Source organism: Pelodiscus sinensis, chromosome 4 (assembly GCF_049634645.1).
Source record: "Pelodiscus sinensis isolate JC-2024 chromosome 4, ASM4963464v1, whole genome shotgun sequence".
NCBI classification, from domain to species: domain Eukaryota; kingdom Metazoa; phylum Chordata; order Testudines; family Trionychidae; genus Pelodiscus; species Pelodiscus sinensis.
Window position 1 is genome coordinate 129,010,948 of NC_134714.1, and position 21,569 is coordinate 129,032,516.

At 59.7% G+C, this 21,569-nt stretch overlaps 2 protein-coding genes across 8 annotated transcripts; one reads left to right on the plus strand and one right to left on the minus strand.

Moving 5' to 3' along the window:
* Positions 1–536: 536 nt before the first annotated feature.
* Positions 537–6,430, minus strand: AIP (AHR interacting HSP90 co-chaperone). 2 transcript variants are annotated; one of them, XM_075929083.1, is made up of 6 exons: positions 6,277–6,430; positions 5,055–5,234; positions 3,995–4,183; positions 3,434–3,610; positions 2,557–2,690; positions 537–1,523 (listed from the first exon to the last, which is right to left on the minus strand). In XM_075929083.1, exons 1-6 carry the CDS (start codon positions 6,373–6,375, stop codon positions 1,181–1,183), a joined length of 1,122 nt encoding a protein of 373 aa, XP_075785198.1. In that variant the 5' UTR covers positions 6,376–6,430; the 3' UTR covers positions 537–1,180. The 2 variants fall into 2 exon arrangements, with proteins under 2 accessions (XP_075785198.1, XP_075785197.1); XM_075929082.1 differs by having other exon boundaries at positions 2,549–2,690.
* A 7,079-nt stretch (positions 6,431–13,509) lies between these two features.
* Positions 13,510–20,710, plus strand: LOC102453937 (glycine N-acyltransferase-like protein 3). 6 transcript variants are annotated; one of them, XM_075929064.1, is made up of 6 exons: positions 13,510–15,500; positions 17,155–17,391; positions 18,124–18,231; positions 18,528–18,694; positions 18,880–19,000; positions 20,252–20,521. In XM_075929064.1, the coding sequence occupies exons 1-6, from the start codon at positions 15,255–15,257 to the stop codon at positions 20,369–20,371; spliced, it is 999 nt and encodes a 332-aa protein (XP_075785179.1). In that variant the 5' UTR covers positions 13,510–15,254; the 3' UTR covers positions 20,372–20,521. The 6 variants fall into 6 exon arrangements, with proteins under 6 accessions (XP_075785179.1, XP_075785176.1, XP_075785177.1 ...); XM_075929061.1 differs by having other exon boundaries at positions 13,528–15,500; positions 18,528–18,654; positions 20,252–20,710; XM_075929062.1 differs by having other exon boundaries at positions 13,529–15,500; positions 17,155–17,325; positions 18,528–18,654; positions 20,252–20,710.
* Positions 20,711–21,569: the final 859 nt, after the last annotated feature.

Consider the following 21,569-nt stretch of genomic DNA (forward strand, 5'->3'; position numbering starts at 1 on the left):
GGGCAGGAAGGACGCAGCAGGTCAGAGTAAAGGATCACGATGGTCACTTCTGGCCTTAACTTCCATAAGACTTCCGGCCCTGCTAAAAGCAGCTCAGTGGGAGGGCTGAATTTTGGGAGCTCAGATTCACACCCCTGATGTGGCACAACAGTTCGACAGCCCAGCTTGCTGCACTTGGGGTTGATGGCCCTTTGGAGAATCAGCCCTTAACCACACAGGCCTGGGGGAGCCTTGCTGTCCCTGGGCAAAGGGGCAAATTGGGCCAGGCTATGCCCGAGCAGGACTCAAATGCACAGCCCTTGGCAGTCGACATCATGGGCTCCTGTCTGCTTCCCAAGCCCCCTTGTGGCCAGGCTGGGCACCCCACACTCCCAAGCCCTGCGGAGGGTGCGAATACCAGTGGATGCCAGTGACCAGCTCAGGCTGCCCCTTGGGGGAGGTCAGCGTGGTGCAACAATGCCAGGGTCTGACCCCCAGCCCCCAGAGCTCCCCCCCCCCCGGCCCGGCCCCAGCGACGCAGCAATAGCAGACGCTCGCAGGTTGCAGGTGGATTTTAGCAACTTCACACATCGGTAACAGACATCCCCACTCCCCCGGCCCCTCCCAGCCGAGCCCTCTGCAGCCCAGCCGGGGAAGCACCCACAGTCCTGCCCAGGGAGCTGTCCCGCCTCTCCTGGCACCTGCCCCCACGCGGGGTAGGCCGGGGCCAGAGCCCCTGCCAAGGCAGCACCATTAGAGAGGGGGTTCCCACGGGCCAGGGTGAAGGGCTCACCGTGATGTGGAGTGCCTAGGCGGACGCCCACCCTGGGCTCTGAGTCCAGACACCAATCTCGGCCCACGGCATCTCTGGCAGCCACGGTCCGGGGCAGGGCCAGGTTGAGAACTTGAAGCAGGGGAGGGGAGGGAGCCGCTTCCTGGGCACTAGGAGAGTGAGGGTAGCTCTGGAGGGCCCAGAAGGGCCCCCATCGTGACCAGCAGGGTCCTGCAGATAAACCAGCTCCAAGGCACCCAACCCAGCTCACTCACCCACGGAAGGGGTCGTGGGGTGCCCAGGGCATCGGGCCGCACTGGGATGCGGAGGGGCATGGCAGTGGCTTTGGCCTGGCTGGGGCGGGGGGAAGGGCGGACAAAGCCCAAAGATAAATATCAGTTTTCTGGCTACTGAGCGGGGGGGAGGGGGTCAGGCCAAGCACGGACGGACGGACGGACGGAGCTGCCCGCTTGCTCTAGCCTGGGCTCTGGTGGGGGGCACAATGGTGCTGGGGTCAGCAGAGCCCCTCAGCCTGTGCAGCCCCTGGCGGCTCCCTGGCACGCCCGCTACTGGGAGAAGATGCCCTTGAAGCGGATCTTGTCCTCGTCGTCCTTCTGGCGCAGACGCGCCTCCAGGCTGCGCAGCTCCTTGGCCACCACGGAGCCCAGCGATGGGTCGAGCGCCAGCACCTTGGCGAAGTCGGCCTGGGCCTCCGCTATATTCCACACAGCTGCATGCGCCTTCCCCCGCTTGAAATAGGCCTTGACGTTGTCTGGGGGGAAAGGAGGGGTGGTGCCCCTCAGTCCTGACTCACTGCCCAGCTAGCCCAGCCGTGAGCTCCCCACTCACACAGCTCTGCCAGCGCCCCTTCGTCCTGCCCCACAGCCCCTGCAATCCCAGCCCTGGGCTCCCCCCACAGCTCTGCCAGCACCGCCCTAGTCCCAACCCACAGCCCCTGCAATCCCAGCCCTGGGCTCCCCCCACAGCTCTGCCAGCACCGCCCTAGTCCCAACCCACAGCCCCTGCAATCCCAGCCCTGGGCTCCCCCCCCCCCCCAGCTCTGCCAGCACCCCCCCAGTCCCAACCCACAGCCCCTGCAATCCCAGCCCTGGGCTCCCCCCACAGCTCTGCCAGCACCGCCCCAGTCCCAACCCACAGCCCCTGCTAGCCCAGCCCTGGGCTCCCCCCCACAGCTCTGCCAGCGCCCCTTCGTCCTGCCCCACAGCACCTGCAATCCCAGCCCTGGGCTCCCCCCACAGCTCTGCCAGCACCGCCCTAGTCCCAACCCACAGCCCCTGCAATCCCAGCCCTGGGCTCCCCCCCACAGCTCTGCCAGCGCCCCTTCGTCCTGCCCCACAGCCCCTGCAATCCCAGCCCTGGGCTCCCCCCACAGCTCTGCCAGCACCGCCCCAGTCCCAACCCACAGCCCCTGCAATCCCAGCCCTGGGCTCCCCCCACAGCTCTGCCTGTGCCCCTCAGTCCTGCCCCACAGCCCCTGCTAGCCCAGCCCTGGGCTCCCCACTCCCAGCTCTGCCTGTGCCCCTCAGTCCTGCCCCACAGCCCCTGCTAGCCCAGCCCTGGGCTCCCCACCCCCAGCTCTGCCAGTGCCCCTCAGTCCTGCCCCACAGCCCCTGCTAGCCCAGCCCTGGGCTCCCCACCCCCAGCTCTGCCTGTGCCCCTCAGTCCTGCCCCACAGCCCCTGCTAGCCCAGCCCTGGGCTCCCCTCACAGAGCTCTGCCTGTGCCCCTCACAACCCCCAGCCACTCCTGTCCTGCTGCATCCCTCGCAGCTCCGTACCTTCATATTTGTTGAGGATGGAGGAGCAGTGGTCTAGCACCTCGTAGTACTCCTCGCACAGCAGCTTGCACTGGCAGTAGTTCAGCAGCAAGGGGGTGATCTTCAGGTCCAGCTGGATCCAGTCCGGGGAGCCTGGCTGCTCCTGCGAGAGGGAGGAGGAGGGAGCGAGGCACAGGCACTGAGGGGAGGGGAGAGGCTGGGGGGGTCTGGGGCTGGAGCCTGGCAAGATAGTGGCATTGATGCAGCCACTAACGCAGAGGTGCCTGCGGTCGGGGACTATGGGAATATTGTCATGAACCAGCTTTGTGACTCAGTTTCCCCACTGCCACTGAGGGCGAAGGGGTTAATTCCCCCCTGGGATGGGGCCAGCTGGGAGACACGGGGCCAGTGGGGCTCGCTGGATTGCTACGTAGGCCCCAGCCAGAGCATGGCATTGCCAACTACAGAGCCAAGGGCCAGCCCAGCGAGGGGATAGAGCCAGCAGGTGGGTGGGCTAAGAGCCAGGCTCAGGGCCACAGGTCAGAAAGCATCCCGACTCCAGGAGGGCCCCTGACACTGGGGCTGCAGTCTCTGGGCATGACGTAGCCCTGGCTGCCCCGAGGGCACTACCCTGTGGTGACCCAGGCAGCCCTGGCTGTGACTGCGCCCGGGAGTGGCGTTCCCTGGGGGCGCACAGTCTGATCTCAGCAGGACTCGCTGCCAGAGCTCACGGGCAGACGGGGGGCTGGTGCCCAAAGCCCCATGCAGAGCTCAGCGCTAATGGGGGCTCTCCCATGGGACACCAGGTGGGCGGGAGCGGCCTGGAACAGCCCCCGAGCCAGCGCCCCACCCCCGTGCTCAGGGCAGCAGCTCGGGATGCTGTGTCCAGGCGGGCCAATCGCTTACCTTCATCTGCAGGTTCTTGAGGCAGGCGATGGCATCATAGTACTTGGCAGCTGCCTCGGTGACCTTGCCCTGGCGATAGAGCGCGTTGCCCTCCTCGTGGATCAGCGGCACGGCCTGCATCTTCTCCTCGTCCGTCATGGCCCAGGGGTCCTGCTGGTATGAGCCGGGCGCCTCCACCTGCAACAGCACGTTGTTGGGGGAAGGTCCGGCTCTGCTCCAGCCACAAGATGCTGCATCAAGTGGAGAGAGCCTGGCCCCGCCCCAGGCCCACAGCGCCAGGCTGATCCAGACAGAACCAAGCCCCCAGCCCTGCCCCAGGGCACCAGGCCCATCCGAAGAGATTCCAGGCACCTCATCCATCACACTACCTGCTTCCCTTGGCTCCCTTCCCAGGCACCACACCTGTCAAGGGAAAGCCCAGCCCAATCCAGCCCTGGAACAACCCCCCAATCCCTCCATCTTTCCCCACCCCTTAGGGACTACAGGGGGGCCCCCTTTTCAGGGGCACTCCACCCTCATGTACACCCCAATCCCCAGGTCAGGGTCCCCAGCCCTCATCACCTTCAGCATGTCGATGGCAAAGATCAGGGGCTGGGGATTCTGCTGCAGCTCGTCCAGGTCGGGGTAGCCCAGCGAGTGGTGCTCGTGCATCTGGGCGATGCCGCAGCAGTGCCGCTGCCCCTCCAGGGGGTCCTTCCCCGCCGCGATGTTCCGCAGGCTCTTCGCCACCAGCGGGTACAGCACCACGTGCTGGGGGGACAGGGCGTCAGCACTGAGCAGCGGGGGCAAGGGGCGCAGGCTGAAGGCAGGAATTGGTGGGACTGATCCAGGGCACCTGCTCACCCTGCGTGGCCACTTAGAGGAGACGGATCATTCTCCTCCCGGGGGCCAGGAGCACAAGGCCAGGGGTTGATCACTGCGCCGACTGGGCTGGAATCAGACCCATTAACAACAAGGGGCTGAACCAACACCCACAAATAGAGACCTAGCAGAGACCTGGGAATCCAGTAACTCCTGGGAAGGGGCTGGCCCCAAACGGGAGAAGTTGGCAGCTGCTGGGAGGAACAGGTCTGTCCCCCACCCTAGCCCTGAGGCACCGACCCCATCCGGAGAGCTGGAAGGCTCTGCCAGCTCCAAGAGCAAGAAAATCAGCCCCACAACCAACAAAGCTGCACTGGAGAACTCCCGGCACGGTCAGAGCTATGCTGAGAAGAAAGCTGCTCTCGGCAGATCAAGTGGCATTTGGGGAGGGAGGGTAGCTATGGCGACAGATCTCCTGCTGCCTTCCAGCTGGACTAGGGGCTCTGCCAAGGTGGCTTGACTGGTATTCTAATACCGGCATGGCTTCCCACAGGGCTACAAGAGGCCAACAGATCTCAGCTGGACTAGCTCATCATGAGCCCAAAGTCCTAGAGCCATCTGGCTGCCCTTCTGGAAAGCTCTGCCCAGAGCCTGGTACAATGGAATGCTGCTCTCCAGACAAAACTGTCTCAAGGTGGGGTGGCAGCACAGATGACAGAAATCTCTGACGGGCGACCCAGGAACTTAGCCCATAAGCCATTGCTCAGGGATGATGCTTGGCAGGGGGATGCAAGGAGCAATGGGGATAGTGGGAGGATACCTTGGTGTCACACAGGAACTCAGCCTGCTCCCCCTCCCGCATGGTGGTCAGGATGGTCTCCCACACAGGCAGCTTGAATTTCTTGCCTACAATGAGCTCCATGGGCTTCCCGCGGGCACGGCTGTCATCCAGCATGCGGTGCTCCCCATCGGACAGCAGGGTGCGGTAGTGGAAAGTGGCCTGGGGAGAAGATCAATGGGTAATGAGGCTGTTTCATACCCCACCCCTTGCCACCAAGCACGCTGGGGCTCCGAGGGCAAGTGACTGCTAGGCCAGACTGGCTACTGGCCATAGCAGATCTGGGGCAGGGAGGCTTGCCTTGGAAGGTGGGCACGCTGGCCTTGCGAGTCTCAGCTCTCGCCACCTCTGACAACCCCAGTGACCAGGCCCAGCCCATTACATAGAAGGGACCTGGCAGAGAACAGCAGAGTCACCCAGAGCACCCCGGCCCAGGCGCTGCTGCGTGCCCAGCTTGGGTCGTGTGCTCCGGGCAGGCCCCTGCTATGTATCATGCCAGCCCCCCTCGCCCACTGGACTGGGGCCACTGCCTGGCCCTGCCCTCTCGGTCATGATGGGGGGCATCAGCCTGGCTGACAGCTACTGCCGGTCTAGTCTCACCATGAGCCCTGGGCACTGGCCCGGCTCTGCGGGGCGGGAGGAAGCCCAGCACAGGCCTGTGCCAGGGGGCGACTGGCTGGGCCGGGGGATGGGCACCTGCTGTTCCCGGGGCTCAGGCTGCTGTAACACCCCCCAGCCCTGGGGAGCCCAGCCTGATGAATGTAAACACTGAGCGACCCTACCAAAATACCCCTCCCCGCGCGGGTTACAGCCCCACCCCCAGCCCAGGGAGGCGGGGCTTGTCACTGCTGGCACCCGGGGACACGCCCCTTCCCTGGCACGGGGCCTCACTGCCCCGCGCCAGAGCCGCTGTCCAATCACACCGCTCTTTCTGGGTGCCCCGCCCCGTTAGCGTGACTGGCCAATCAGCGCGCGCAAGGGCGGTTGTGCGTCACTGGCACCAGAACCAATAGAACCGCGGTGCCGGACAGGCGGGGCACGTCACCGTAGTACCGGCTCGTTGTCGCATGCGCAGTCCCAACCCCACGTCAGGGATGTTGGCCTCCGAGCTGCAGATGCCGTCAGGCCCATCCTAACGGTCTGTCCCCGCCGCGCATGCGCGCCAGGCCCCGCTGTGCCCCGTGGGGGAGGGGCGGCTGGTTACCTTGGTGCCGTCGCAGTAGTCGGGCAGCGGGCCCCGGCCCTCATGCACCAGCCGCTTCGCGATCCCGTCGTCCCGCAGCCGCGCGAGGTGATCCGCCATGATGGCTCCCGCGGCGGCTTCTACGCCGCCGCCGGCTCGGAGAGCTCCGGGACTTTCCGGATGGGATCGGCTCCTTCCGGAACCGCTCGGCCATTTCCGGAACCGCTCGGCTACACCCGGAACTCCTCGGCCCTCGCCAGAACAGCTGGCGGGCGCTCGGCTATTTCCGGCAGCGCTGCCCTGGCGGCGGGAAATGGAACAGCGCGGGAAGCGCCCGGCGCTGTTCACTCTGAACCCTACTGACGGGGAGCTCTGCTTTGTGCCCACGACCGATCCCAGCCCTCCCTCCCTGCCAACCTGCTGTCCTGTCTCGCCTGCCCTGGGAGTCCCTGCTGTGGCACAAGCAGGAGAGCATTGCAGAGCCAACTCTAAAGGCTGAAAATGTCCCTGTTCCCCCCCCCCCATGGGCTCCCCTGCACAGAGGGGACTCTGCTACTTTGCCCTAGCGCTGCAAACCACAATTGGAGGTTGCCACACCAAGATTGCTCAATTAGGGAAAACTGCAAAGAATGAGGCAGTTAATCCCTGAAAACTCTGTAATTTCTAATGCTTAAATGCACCAAGCAGGTACCTAAACTGCTTCTCCAATAGCTTACTGGTTAGTCAGAAGCCAAACACACAGTTCCTGCAAGCAATCCAGATGTGGGCTCCCACCCACACAGCCAAGTCAAATATGATTACAGAAAATTTTTTGTCCCATAAAAAGTTTTGATCCCAAAGGATCAGTCACATTACCCACCAGGTTAATGAATGCTTCAGATGTTACCCAAATACTTCAGATGTCACACACTTACTGCCAATTCTTATTTTTTTTAAATGAGTTTTACAGGGTTTGGTTTTGGTTTTGTTACAGACTACCACGGCTGTCTCTCCAGGACTTTTAAGCTTTATTAGAAAAGTGAGAGAGTCCTGGTTAACTCAGGGGTGGGCTAAAGGACCTCTGCAGGCCGGATCTGGCACACCAAGCAGGTTGATTTGGTCCTGCCACTCCCTCCCCGCAGGTCAGTCAGGGCCTAGGGATAGGGGAGCATGTGGCACTTAGAGTCAACCCTGGCGGTTGACTGTAAACATCATGCACCAGAGGGCAGGGAGGGAGAGACTTTGCACTCCCCTCCCCCCCCCCCCCCAGGTCAATCAGGGTCTGTGGGCGGGGGGAATCGCATGAAGTCTCCTACCCTGCAAGCCCAGTTCTCAGCTGGTGGGTGGAATCTGGTCAGTTAGCCACAATTCATTGTGTAACTCTTTCTGGCCCTGCTCACAGAGGACTTTTGAAATCTTAAGAAATTGCACAAGGGGCAGGAGCTGCATCTCAGGACCTCTTGTCAGGAAGCAGGATCTGCAGCAGACCTAAGGCTTGTCTACAGTGCACATTTTGTCTCTAAAAACTGCCTTTTGGTGACAAACTAGTGAGAGCATATACATTGCAATATGTCAAGTATCAGAGGGGTAGCCGTGTTAGTCTGAATCTGCAAAAGCGACGAGGAGTCCTGTGGCACCTTATAGACTAACTGAAGTGTAGGAGCATAAGCTTTCGTGGGCAAAGACCCACTTCGTCAGATGCATCTGACGAAGTGGGTCTTTGCCCACGAAAGCTTATGCTCCTACACTTCAGTTAGTCTATAAGGTGCCACAGGACTCCTCGTCGCTTATACATTGCAATGCCACTTTTGTCAGGAAAAACACCCAGTTTTGGCAACAAAAAACTTCCAGGCCTGCAAGAGACTTTTGTCTTTTCCCCTCCCTTTATTGTCAACAAAGAGCCAGTGTGGACTCTATTGTTTGTTTTGTCAAGAGAACTGGTTTCTGCCAGTATCCCACAATGCCTACCCTGATGGTTTTGCTGAGTGTTATGTGATCTCTGGTGCCCTGTTGGCTTGTGCCCCTCCCCTTTCAAAGCTCCAGGAAGTCCCGCAGCTCCTGGGACAGAGCAAGAGACGTGCAGTGTCTATGTCATGGACCCAGCCTAGGGCGTTAAAGGACTGTCAGACACTGACCCACATCAATGGAGTTGCTGTGAGGACAATGGGAACCCCAAGGACTGATGTAGCTGGAAGTGCCGGCAGGCCGACCATGTGACCCCACAGGCTTTGCCAGGGGAGGCCAATGGATGGAGAAGTGACGGGAGTCACAGCGACATAGCAGTTCTGCCCTGCTTGGCTAATGCTGGCCAGACTGAACACTGGCCAAGCCCCTGTCTCTCCATACCGGCTGAAGGCCACTCACATCCTGTGGCCTCGGGTCTCTTCCTCATTTTGCCCAGGCTGCCCACTGTCTCTCTGGGAGCATCACATGCTGGAGGGGCCCACTACAGGAATCTGGCTCGGATGGATTTGCTGCCAGGAGACAGGGATCACTGGCCCCAAAGGCCATTTCAGTGTTGCAGAGAACACAGTTTCTGTGGGTCCTTGAGGCTTAGCACGCCAAAGGGGTCCCTCCCAGGTAGCTGATAACAGGCTGGGGCATAGATCAGACCCTGCGGATCTGTGTCAAAGGGTACAGCAGCCAGAAGGCAGCTGTGGACATGAGAAGGAGGGGACTCCGACACAGACCTGAGCATCCAGGATTTAACAAAGAGATATTGGCGCTTCGTCTTGGGAGATAATGAACCTTCCTAATGGATTTGGGACTTTCTGACTTAAAGTGTTACCGTTTGGGTTAATGAATGCAGGAGCCACCTTTCAGAGGCTTGCCAACCGCGTGGCTGGGTAACAGGACTTTGCCCGGGCCTATATCGAGAATATTACAGCCTTCGTTAATCCCTTGTGGGATCATAAGGATCACGTGGAAATGTGCTGAAGAGACTCAGAAGTGAAGGTTTCATTGTAAACGTGTCAAAGGGCAAGATGGGGCCGCCCAAATCCCTTACCTTGGCTGTGGGCAGGAGGGGGACAATCTGCCTGGATCCCTGGAAAGTGGAACCCGCTGTTCATTGGCCCATTCCTCAAGCAGAAGACAAGGCCAGACATTGGCAGACGTGGCTAATCGTGGCCGCCAGTTTGAAGAGGGTCTCAGAAACATCGTGCCTGTTACCGTAGGACAAAGCCAGACAAGGCAGGGTTGGCTGCTGCTTGTGAGAAAGGCATTGAAGATGCACCACAAATTCTGTCGGGAAAGCCAGTTCTGGCCAGTCCGGACTCTGGCCAGGTATTCGATAGGGATGTGAAAGTGTAAACAGTTAATCGATGAGCCTGGACTTATCAGTTAACTTTCATGGGGACACACAACCCTTCCCCCTTCCATGCTGCTGCGTCTGTATCAGCGGCAGCAGGGCGGGGGCGGGGTGCTTGCTTCCCCCACCCTCCGCTACCTCTGTCCTTTATCCATGGGATAAACCAGAATAAATGCATTTTACCATCCCTAATATAGGACATCCTTGGCCAGGCATGGGAGAGCAAGGACAGATCCAGAAAATGGAAGCAACACGCCCCCCGCTCTGGTTCAAGTACAGCTGCTTGGTGTTTAACCATTCCCCGTTGTTCTGACCGCTGAGTTCCTGTGTTAGCGACAGGGCCGGCCTCCATGAGGCGAACTGAGGCGGCTGCCTCAGGTGCCAGACTGTGGGGGGAAGCCACTAGGACCCATTGTGTCTGCTGCTGGTGCAGATGTGTTCTCTCTGCTCTAGATGCACGGAGATGGTGGAGAGCTGTGCTGAAGGAAGAAGGCAGAATTGAGACCTTTCAAAGTTTTGGCCCAAGCGAGGGGACATGGGGGTGTCATTTGAGCTCCCCGCCTCAGATGCCAAAATGTGGGCCGGCCCTGGTTAGCGATGGCCCCCAAGATGGAGATCTCCTTTGCCAAGCAGGCTGTGAGCCGCTCATGAGAACACACAGTCTGGGGAATCTCTGGGGCAAGGCGAGGTTAGCCACGCCTACCTGCAGATAAAGCACTGGCCATGCTGGAGATTCACGGGACCAGTAACTCGCGTATGAAACAGATGTTAGAAATGATGGGAACTGTCCCTCTGGGACCCTGCTATCATCCTGATACAAGGAGTTTGATCTCTTGATCCCCTCTCTCCAGAGAAGCTGCCCGCCACGGAAGCAGCATCAGAAACACAAGATCTGTAACTCAGACGCAGCCCGAGCCTGGTCAGTGTGTGGCTGCGTGTCTGTTATGAATCTGGGGCTGAACAGGATTTCCAATTTATTACCCAAAGCAAAATGCCTTGCAAGCCGCAAGCAGCAGTGTGTAGCCAGGAATGGCAGATTGCCTGGAATTCAAAATGGAGGCTGAGAGCGTAACCATCGCAGACAAGCCTTTAACCTTAAACTTGGACTGGAAACTTGCACACTCTGACAGAGCTGCGCCGAGGGTTGCCAGTTTGGTTTGAACGTATTCCTGCAGACTTCGTCACATGACATGAATGATTAACCTTTAATTCCTGGGGGTCTGGCAACCATCGGTGAACCAGGGTGCTTAAAGAAAGAATCATATTCCCTCCTTTGTGCTGTACAAACCAGCCATGCCGCATCGGAACTAGCCACCTGTCGATGAAAGCTAGCAGTGGGGAGATTCAGTGTAAGAATATCAATGTCTGGCGCACGGCCACGGGGTTGTGTGCAGTTCAGAAATGTGCTGGGGGGACTGTAGATTGTTGGGAGTCCATATTATTGTGTGTCATCATCGTCAACAACCATGGGCTCAATGCCTGTTGGTGTCTGATGCCTCCCTCACTGTTTCCTTCCATCTTTCCCTGTCCAGCGCGGATTGGCTTAGTTTCTGTAGACGAGCTCCGCACCAATCTGCTATATCATCTACCCATTCTCTGTGGGGTTTGCCCCTCCTATTCGAACTATCCATTATGGCATATACCAAGGTCTTGACTTTTCGCTCATTGTTCATTCTTCAGATATGCCCGAATAGCAGTAGCTTCCATTCTATAACCTTCTGCAGTCGGTTCACTTTCAGCTGTATCTTCCTATATAATTCCTCATTGGTGACCTTCTGCATCCATCCTATTCTCAGGATGTTTCTATAGCAACTCCTCTCAAACTTCAATATCCTTCTTTTTTAATCTTTTGTTATCACCCATGTCTCACATCCATACAACATGCTGCTGAATACAGTACATACGTTTTCAAGACGTTCAGCTTAATTCCTAAGCGAATCGCTTTACTTTTCCAGATCTTATCCATCACCTTAAAACTCACTCTTGCTTTCGCTATTCTAGTCGCTATTTCCTTCTTACAGTCTAGATCCGTGGTCCCCAACACGGTGCCCACGGGCGCCATGGCGCCCGCGGGGGCATTTGCATGTGCCCGCCAGGTGCTCGGGGCTGGCCTGGCCCCGGGCACATGTCGCGGCGCTTGCAGGGAGCGTCGGCCCCGGGCGCGTGGGGTTTGCAGGGGGGGGGGGAAGTGTCGGCCCCAGGCGCGCGGCGCTTGCGGGGGGGAAGGGGGGGAAGCGCCGGCCCCGGGCGCGCGGCGCTTGCAGGGAGGGGGGGGAGCAGCGGCCCCGGGCGCGCGGCTATGGGGGGGCCCCGGGCGCGTGGCTATGGGGGGGCCCGGCCCTGGGCGCGTGGCTATGGGGGAGCCCCGGCCCCGGGCATGTGGCTATGGGGGGGGCCACCCCCGGGCATGCGGCTATGGGGGGAGCGCCCCCGGGCGCACAAGTGTCCCCACCCCCTGGCGCCTGGCGGGCGAACGGCCACGCCCCCTGGCACCCGACAACCTCAAAAGGTTGGGGACCACTGGTCTAGATCATACGTCATGTTGCTACCCAGATATGTGAATGTCTCTACGTTCTCTACTTCAATTCCATCTACACTGATCTTCCTTCCTAGTTCCTTATCTCCAAATATCATTGTCTTTGTTTTATCAATGTTCATAATCGGTCCATTCCGATTCCCTTCCTCATTTAGCACCTGCACATTCTCGCTAGCTTCTCTTCATCTTCCTTGATGATAACTATATCATCCATGAACCTCAAGTTGTTAATTCTCACCCCATGCACTGATATCCCTTCTGCCTTGTCCATCGCTCTCTCTAGGTGCATGACGAAGATACTCAGCGATATCGGAACTCCTTGTCTTGTACCTCTACTTGTTCTAAACCAACTTCCCAACTCTCTGCACGTTCTCACCGCTGCCTCCGCATTGTCGTCGATATCCTTCAGAAACCGAATCAGTCTGCTTCAACACCACCCAAGTCACTTTCTGATCTATACTGTCAAATGCCTTCTGAAAATCGACGAAGCAATTGTAGATGTTCTTGTTCTTTCATTGAGCTTTCTCCGCTATCAATCTTAGTGCCAATTATTGTGTGTGTTGGCTTGTAATCCCTGGATATATGCATTCAAAGCAGCCTATGTCAGGTGCCGTACGTCCCCCTAGGGAGATAGTCATCCATATGGATGTTAATGCAACATCCTATTACCAGCATGGATAGATGCTGGTTTTTCCCATGTTCCCACACTAGCCTCAACTTCCTGGACACCATGATCAGCTTCCCCAGTGGAACCCTGCAGACAGCTGTACACAAGGAACTCCCAGATCACCATACCTACCTTCACAGAGCCAGTAATCACCCAGACACACCAAGAAATCTGTAATTTACTGCCAGGCTCTCCAAAAAGGAATGTGCTTCAAGGACAAAGCTTGGTTGATCCACCTTCACACACGCAAAACCGCTTTCACCAAAGGAGGACACTCCACCATTAGCTCGCATCATGGAACAGGCTACTCAGATACCTGAAAGAACCTGTTCCAATATAGAAATAATGTCCCAATTGTGGGCCTGGGATGGCCCTGAACACAGGCTGGCCCAAGAAAAGGTTTTACCTCACCCACCTTGTCTCTAGTAGCCTGGGACAGAGACAGCTACAGCCCCACTGCAGACATCTGAACTCCTTAATTAGTTCCCAGGCGAAAGCTCCTAGCTTCCTCCAGAAACCAATGTGAGTTATCTGTGTGTGGACACAGAGTATAATCCGCACTCATGAGTCCCTGTGTCGCCCTGTCCTCTAACCTGGAGTGCCCTGTGCCATGTGTTGCAGCTGTGTCCTGTACTGCCCAGCCCTCTCCTGGAGAATACAAGTGTATATAAAACCTTTCATTTCATCCACAGAAATAACACGCACACAGCTGGCTGTCTCCAAGAGCATGTCCCCAACACTTCAATGTAAGCACATGGGATTAGATCAAGCAATAAAACAAGTTTATTAACTAGGAAGAGGCAGATTTGACATGAGTACAAGCAGTGGGGCATAACAGTCAGAAATGGTTACAAGCAACAGAAAGGAAAGGTGCAGCTGTTGCCTAACACGTTGTTACATTCCAAGCAACGCTTTCTCTCCCCGTGCTCTCAGCAGTCTTGCGGAGCAAACTTCATAGGTCAGGAGCCTTCTCCCGTTCAGTGCTGTGTCCTTTGCCCCTTGTGGTGCAATGAATCGATGGAGAGAGCGAGGCCGGAGGAGGGGGGGGTGAGTTGTCCCTCCTTTTTATAGTGTCAGCCCCCACTTGGAGAACATTTGCCACTGAAATGCAGGAGAGAATCTACAGGGAAGGATGCTCCCTGCTGCTTTTCTTTCACCTGTTGGAGCATCTTTTGTTTCCCTTCCTGTTTGATGTTGCTGAGATGCAAATTGAGCTGGGAAGCCGGTGGTTTGAGACAGGCGTTCGCCGGCCTCAGTTCGGAACACGTTAACAATATACAGCGGACGCCTATGGCTGCACGTACAACGCTGTCCCTCGCTTTTGATCAGGGCGATACTGACCAGCCACTTATACGATTACAACTGGTGCCTTGCAAGGTGTTAGGAAGATTGTGATAGCAGGTAGGGTGTGGACACGGGTACATTGTCACAATCCTCCACCTTCCCCCCTCAGTCCTTTGTTCTTGAGCCTCAGCTTCCCCGCTGAGAGGCGGAGAAATCTCTGAAAATGGGCACTTGCGTTGTCTTTCTGGCCCCCTTGTTGATGTGGGTCAATTTCAGATAGTTTCTTAAAGACTTCTTCCTCCACCCAGATGAGGGCACCACCCACCTGTCTAGCAGCCTGTCCTGCATGCAAATGTGCTTCCTTCCCTCTTCCTCCACACAAACAATACAGTACATAGGGGAAACTGAGGCACATATAAGAGGTCATAAAAATATTACCAAAAATATCCCATTTTGTCCCAGGCACCCATGTTCCCTGTAAGCAGAGTGCTTGTTTGGCCTCCCAGGAGAGATTCAAATGCTGCCCAGCTGATTAGCAGAGCACCCACAGCCAGCACATCTGTTTCTCCAGGTGGTGCACATCTGCACATGCCTCAGTGCACTGAACAAAATGTATTCTGCACATGGATGGAAAAAATTAGCAGGCACCAATCTCCCATCTATTTTGTTTGTTTTATTTTCCCTATGGCTGAGCTGGTGCAAAGTGTCTCTATTCACCAGGCACTGCCTTCCAGCTGGCCGAGGCGTTCACATTTGATAAGGAGCCCAGGTCTGACCCCTGGCATGTTCTAGGCTGGGGCGGCCAAACGTACTGGATCTGCAAGCCACACACGACAATCTTCAGAAGTTCGAGAGCTGAGGCACACCTGCTAGGAGTCGGGGTGGGAACTTCAGCCCTGCTCCTGCTGAAGCCCTGAGACCTGGCAAGACACCCCACGGGGCTGAAACCCCAAGGCCCCCCGCTCCCTGCTGGACAGAAGCCACTGCCACACCACCCTGCTGCAAGGCAGAAGTCGTGAGCTCCCTCCCGCATGTGCTAGATGAAGACTGGGGGGCCTCCAGGACAATTTGACAACCCCTGGGGCCGCTAACAGTCAGGGCCTGTGGGGCCCCATGGGGCTGGGTGTGGCACGGACACACAGTGACCGAGACTAGGCAGTGGCTGCAGCTCAGACTGGAGGGGCATCGGTAGCTGAAGGGGCCTGTTACTCTGCCCGTGGTGCATGCTGGATGTCTTGGCATGTCCCCAGTACCCTCTACCTCTCCCCAGAGGACAAGCCCAATCAGCTGTGCCATGCATCTGCAGGGGTGTCTCCGCCCCTGGACCACGGACTCTGTTAATGGTTCATTCGCATAGGAATAAGAGGCTGGAGCAGCCCCTGAAAGAGAGTCAAGCAGGAACTGTGCAGCTCCACAGACACCCAGGTCCCCCAGCACTGTGCCATCCCCTGGCACGGCGTCACCCCCTGGTACGGAGGAGTGTTGGGGGCCCCTCTAGCCCTGTGCAGACAGCTCCGCAGCACACGGCCCCACAGCGGCCGCCTTAAGTGTTGCGGCTCTGGTGAGCACAGCCCATGCAGCCTAGCGAGTTACTGTAGTGTCTCTGGTGAGCCCGGAATATACACTGGTGAGTTGTTGTGGAGTTTCTGATGAGCGCGCGGCCCACACTGACTGGTTATTGCAGGGCTCTGGTGACTATGGGGGATGTGCAGACTGGTGAGTTATTTTAGGATCTCTAATGAGCCGGGAGGCTGTGCAAACTGAGTTATTGTGAGATCTCTGGTGAGCTCAGGGGATGCACACAGACTAGTGAGTAATTGCAGGGTCTTTGGTGAATATGGGCTGCGCACAGACTGGTGAGTTAGAGTTTCTGGTGAGCACAGGATGTGCATACTGGTGAGTTATTGTGAGGTCTCTGGTGAGCCCAGGGGCTGCGCACAGACTGGTGAATTAGTGCAGGGTCTCTGGTGAGCTCAGGGGCTGCACACAGACTGGTGAGTTAGTGCAGGGTCTCTGGTGAGCTCGGGGCTGCACACAGACTGGTGAGTTAGTGCAGGGTCTCTGGTGAGCTCGGGGCTGCACACAGACTGGTGAGTTAGTGCAGGGTCTCTGGTGAGCTCCGGGCTGCACACAGACTGGTGAGTTAGTGCAGGGTCTCTGGTGAGCTCCGGGCTGCACACAGACTGGTGAGTTAGTGCAGGGTCTCTGGTGAGCTCGGGGCTGCGCACAGACTGGTGAGTTAGTGCAGGGTCTCTGGTGAGCTCGGGGCTGCACACAGACTGGTGAGTTAGTGCAGGGTCTCTGGTGGGCTCGGGGCTGCACACAGACTGGTGAGTTAGTGCAGGGTCTCTGGTGAGCTCGGGGCTGCGCACAGACTGGTGAGTTAGTGCAGGGTCTCTGGTGAGCTCGGGGCTGCGCACAGACTGGTGAGTTAGTGCAGGGTCTCTGGTGAGCTCGGGGCTGCACACAGACTGGTGAGTTAGTGTAGGGTCTCTGGTGAGCTCGGGGCTGCGCACAGACTGGTGAGTTAGTGCAGGGTCTCTGGTGAGCTCGGGGCTGCACACAGACTGGTGAGTTAGTGCAGGGCTTACACCTAGGCTACGTCTACACTGGCATGATTTTCCAGAAATGCTTTTAACAGAAAAGTTTTCCGTTAAAAGCATTTTCGGAAAAGAGCGTCTACATTGGCAGGATGCTTTTCCGGAAAAGCACTTTTTGCGGAAAAGCGCCCGTGGCCAATCTAGACGCGGTTTTCCACAAAAAAGCCCCAATCGCCATTTTCACGATCAGGGCTTTTTTGCAGAAAACAGGACTGTGCTGTTTACACTGGCCCTTTTGCGCAACAGCCCTTCTGAAAAAGACTTTTGCCCGAACGGGAGCAGCACAGTATTTCCAGAAAAGCACTGATAATCTTCCATGAGATCGTCAGTGCTTTTCCGGAAATTCAAGCGGCCGGTGTAGACACCTGGCAAGTTTTTCTGGAAAAGCGGCTGATTTTCTGGAAAAACTTGCCAGTCTAGACACAGCCCTAGAGTTTGTGATTTTTGCAGGGCTGTGAGCTGGCAGCTTGTCTCGGGGGCTGGGAGACAGTCGCAGGGACTTTATGTGTCTCCCATCCCACAGGTGCCCTTGCACTGCCCGGCTGGAAGCTGCGAAGGTCTCTCCCGGCCCGCGATGCTGCTCCTGGGCTGCTCCTCCAAGCTGTGGCTGCTGGAGGGGATGCTCCGGCGGGGCCTGCCTGACACGCTGCCGGTGACCAGGATTTGCCCTTGCTCCAGGGAGAGAACGGGGAAGGTCCCTCGGTGGCTCCTGGGGCACATTTGGGGCTGGGGCGAAGGCCCTTCCCTGGGCAGGGCAGCAGTATGTGGGTCCCTTCGCCTGGCAGGGGGGCGGCTGGGCAGACTTTCCTGGATGCACAGGGGCAGCACCATACCCCAACCCGTGACCATTCTGAGAGCGATCCCTGCAGTGCCCTGGGGCCCGAGGCTGGACCCCCCCACAAGGGCCTGCAGCCCCCCGGCCTCTCCCTGGCTCCCCACAGCAAATGCCTGCGGGGGGCTTGGGCCGGGGCCCTGCAGGGAACGCCCCCGTGTGCGTGGGCAGAGACACCGGCAGCCTTGGCAACACACGGCAGCGGTGCACCTGTCCCGGGCTGGCAAGGCTAAGCCACAGCCCAGCCAGTGCAGGGGTGAGGCCACGTGGCTGCCCCTGAAGAACAGACACACCCCTGGGGGGCTGCTTGCAGGGCCCCACACAAGAGCCCCCCAGTGTCTGCTGGGCTCCAGGTGGTCCCACCTCCCCCCCAGCATAGCTCCTGTCAAGGGCCTGGGGCTCCCCACATTCTCCCTCCTGCCTGGGGGCTTCCCCCCCCCCGTTACTGGGACGCAGGGCTCCCTGGAGCTAGAACAGAGCTGCAGTGGCTGGGGGCTCCTCTCTGCCCCCCAGGCTAGCAGCAGGGAGCCCGCTGCTGGCCAAGAGGAGCACGAGGGGGCAGGGAGAGACCGGCAGCAGCCACATAGTCTGCCTTTGCCATGGGACGGCCCTGGTGCGCAGGGAGCCTCGCCCCCGCCTCTGACCCCCGCCTCTTGGCAGGTCTACGGCGCGGTGATGCACGTGAACCGCGGGAACCCAGCCAGGAGCGAGGTGCTGGTGGATTCATGGCCCGAGTTCAAAATCGTCCTCACCCGGCCACAGAGAGCGGTGGGTTGTTGGGCCCCTCCCCCCTCTACACCACCATCTCTGCCCCCCTCCCCTCCCCCACCTCGTGCCCTCTCTGCCCGGCTCCCCTCCCCCCTTTCCTTAACCCTCTCTTTGCTTGGTGTCATCCCTACCCCTCCCCTGTCTCAGTCCCACCCCCCCCAGCCCACAAAGCCCCTGGGTTCTGTTGATGGGGCCTCTTCCCCCCCAATCCCTGTACCCCACTTCCCCCACTGCTGCCCCGAGGGGCGTGGGGGGGTCCCAGGCTGTGCTCACCCCAGGCAGTCTCCCCACCACAGGTGGCATGGGAGCGGAATGATTACGGCACCAACTTGTACGCGGCCTTCTACCGGGACGAGGGCGCTTGCCGGGCCCTGCTGGCGAACACCCAAGCCGTGGACTGGGGCCAGGCCTTTCAGATGCAGGGTGAGCCCCTCCTGCCCCATGGGCCCCCTACCACTACACAGTAGGTCCCCGGAGCCCACCTGGGCCCCTTCTCCGTCCAGCCCCAGACACCGGGATGAGCAAAGCTTGGAAACGTGCAGCGGGGTCGCGCTGATCACAGCGGCCCTTGGCCCGTCTCTGCAGCTCTCCCCCCACATCCCAGGCACCGCTCAGGGCCCCTCTGCTCACTGTGCGCTGTCCCTGCAGGCCTCCAGCGCGGGGTGTACGAGACCATCAGAGACACTGCCAAGGCCAGGGGGCTAGAGCTGGAGATGTATCCGTACCTGCCGTTGCTGCACCCAGACCCGCCCGCCCTGCCACAGGAGCGGTAGGTGGTGGTGGTGGGGGGGGGGGTTAGGGAATACGTAGCCAGCCAGGGCTAGACAAAGGGGGCAGTAGGGATAGGGGCCTGAAAGGACCCCAGGCCAAAGGCTTCCATTGCATCATGGGTCCGGTGGCTCGGAGCTCCCCAGGCTAACAGCACTGACAGGGTAGGGGCATCACGTCGGCCGCACACGCAGCCCCAGGCCTTGGGCACGTCGACGAGGATTTCCCATCACGTCCAGGGGTTAGGTGTAGTCAACCCACGTGCTTTGTTGGGGGCAAGAGCAACCCAGCCCGGCCAGGGAAGCCCTGGTCTCTGTCCCCACCCGAGATGGGGAGAGCAGGGGGAGGTGCAGCCTTCAGTCTCCAGGGATCCCGGTGCTGCCCTGAGCCCGGAGCCAGCCCCTCTGAAAGGAAGGGGGCTCTAAGCACTGCCCCCTTTGGGCCTCTCCCCCGCCAACAAGCAGGTGCCTAGGTTGGGCCCTGCGGCGCTCAGCCCGGGGACTGTGGGGAGCCGAGCGGAGCCGAGCCCCACCGCCGGGGATGCCTCTGCTGGGGCCGCACTGGGCTTGTCTGACAGCCCCTGCGCCAGAGCCCGGGGTGTCTCAATCCCCTCCCCCCAAGCTGGGTCCAGACTCCGGCTCCCCTCAGACTCGCTTCCCTCCGCTCGGGGGCCAGGCCCCCTCAAGCCTCCCTCCCTCCATGGGTGGCACTGGGGTGGGGTGGGGGTGGGGAGGGCTTTACACCCTGGACCCACAGCACAAAGCCCAAAGGCGGCTAAGCCCTAGCACGTCACCCGTGTGCGGCGCTGCCTTCAGAGCTGGGCACCCCGCTCCCCCAGGGGCACATCCCCCCACCGGGAAGAGGCGGGCACCACCATCCCTGCTGCCCTCACATGCCATGTCAGGCCAACTCAGTTTCCCCTCCCAGGCTCACTCACCCTGGTACCAGGCTGGCCCCCTCCCCCAAGCCGGGCCACTCCTGCTACGCTCATGGTGCCCCCTTCCCTCCAACTCCCCCCTCCCCCTCCCCACGCTGGTTCTAGCCAGGCCCAGCCTTAGGGCCACGTGGCTGCCCTGAGCTCCGCACCTTTGGGGACCCGCCCTACCCGCCCCGCAGCCAACCACACGCCGCCTTGGGCCCCACAAACACTGTGGCCTGGTTCTAACCCCCCCCACGACGGCCCCTCCCTTTGCCAGGGCAGTCCCCCCGTGCTCACCTGCCCCGTCTCTGTCCCCCCTGCCTTGTGCTGCAGGCCCAGCGAGGGGTTCAGGCTGGCCCCCGTGTCCCCCGCCCACGCCCTGCTGCTCAGCGACGCCTGGATGTTCGGAGGGAACAGCTGGAGCCTGTGCTACGTGAGCCACCTGATCCGTGACTTCCCCAACGCCTGCCTGCTGGCCCCCGAGGGGCACCCCGTCTCCTGGTCCCTCTCCGACCCCCTGGCTGCCCTGACACAAGGGTACACCCTCCCTGAGTATCGGGGCAAGCACCATGCGGGGTCTGTGGTGGGGATGCTGGGGGCACATCTCCATGCCCTGGGCTTCCCTGTGTACTCCAGGGTGCTGCCCCACAACAAGTCTTCCCTGAGAACCATGCAGCGCCTCGGCTTCCAGATCCTGCCGGGGGTGTTCTACCAGCTGGTGGTGACACCCGCCTTCGGCCAGTCCCTGCCAGCTAGTACCCTGCACTAAGTAGGGCCCTGCGCCCAGCTCTGGGGGGTCGCTGCCTCCCATGGCATGGAACGCTGTGATGGGGGGGGTGAAGGGGACATGGCCGGGAACCTTGTGCCCAGCTCTGGGGGGTCGCGCTGCCTCCCAGCACGGAACACGGGGCGGGGGGGGGCGGGGGGGGAAGGGAAGGGGGCTGTAGCGTGAGTGATGCCCAGCACAGCTGATCCTAGCGACTAAGCCGCATGGCAGGGGGGCGAGAGATTCCCCTCGCTGCCATGGGGCACAGGGCTCTGCACCCTACGAGCCCTGGGCAAGGCTTGGAGGCGATGGCTGCTGGGCTCCTTGCAAGGGGCCTCCCCCAGCCCGGGGCCCCCGAGAAAAGGGGACACCACCAGCCAGCAGGGGAGGCCTGGGGCAGGAGACTCGCTCCTATGCGTTGACCCCTGCAGGAGGGCAGAGGCTCAGCAGGGGGTGCTCTCCAGGCAGGGACACAAACTGCCTTCATCCCGGGGGAGGAGGGCAAAGGGAGAATTTTGTCATGTTTGTGATGCCTCCATGCCTCAGTTTCCCTCTGTACTTGGCACCGCTGCCCCAGGGGTGCAAAAGGGGTAAAAAGCTGCCCCTCAGCCAGAGTAGGGATGAGAAGGGGGAGGGGTCACGTGGCTGAGGAAGTAGGATCTGGCCTCCCACTCAGAGCAGCGGAGGCGCCGCAGGAGTGGGAGGTTCCCCCAGGCAACCAGAGCTGAAGCAAGGCGCTCTCGGCTGCCGCCCCCAGCTCGGGAACAGAGGCCCCCCCCGGGCGCAGCGCTGGCTTTTGGCGAGGATTCAGGAGCTCCAGAGCTGCCAAAGGCAGAACCAAAACCAGCCGCAGCAGCCAGGCTGGGCGGGGCCCCGGCCTGTGTC

What these genes read in the sequence shown, in the direction of transcription:
- AIP (XM_075929083.1), bottom strand. Translation starts at nt 6,375, where the DNA reads ATGGCGGATCACCTCGCGCGGCTGCGGGACGACGGGATCGCGAAGCGG. An exon ending in AGTTCCTGTGTGACACCAAG is followed by an intron (nt 4,184 to 5,054) that starts GTATCCTCCCAC and finishes CTGTCCCCCCAG; the next exon opens with CACGTGGTGCTGTACCCGCT. An exon ending in TCAAGAACCTGCAGATGAAG is followed by an intron (nt 2,691 to 3,433) that starts GTAAGCGATTGG and finishes TCCCTCTCGCAG; the next exon opens with GAGCAGCCAGGCTCCCCGGA.
- LOC102453937 (XM_075929061.1), top strand. Translation starts at nt 15,255, where the DNA reads ATGCTGGATGTCTTGGCATGTCCCCAGTACCCTCTACCTCTCCCCAGA. An exon ending in TGGCACGGCGTCACCCCCTG is followed by an intron (nt 15,501 to 17,154) that starts GTACGGAGGAGT and finishes CCCATCCCACAG; the next exon opens with GTGCCCTTGCACTGCCCGGC. An exon ending in CTTCCCTGGGCAGGGCAGCA is followed by an intron (nt 17,392 to 18,123) that starts GTATGTGGGTCC and finishes GCCTCTTGGCAG; the next exon opens with GTCTACGGCGCGGTGATGCA.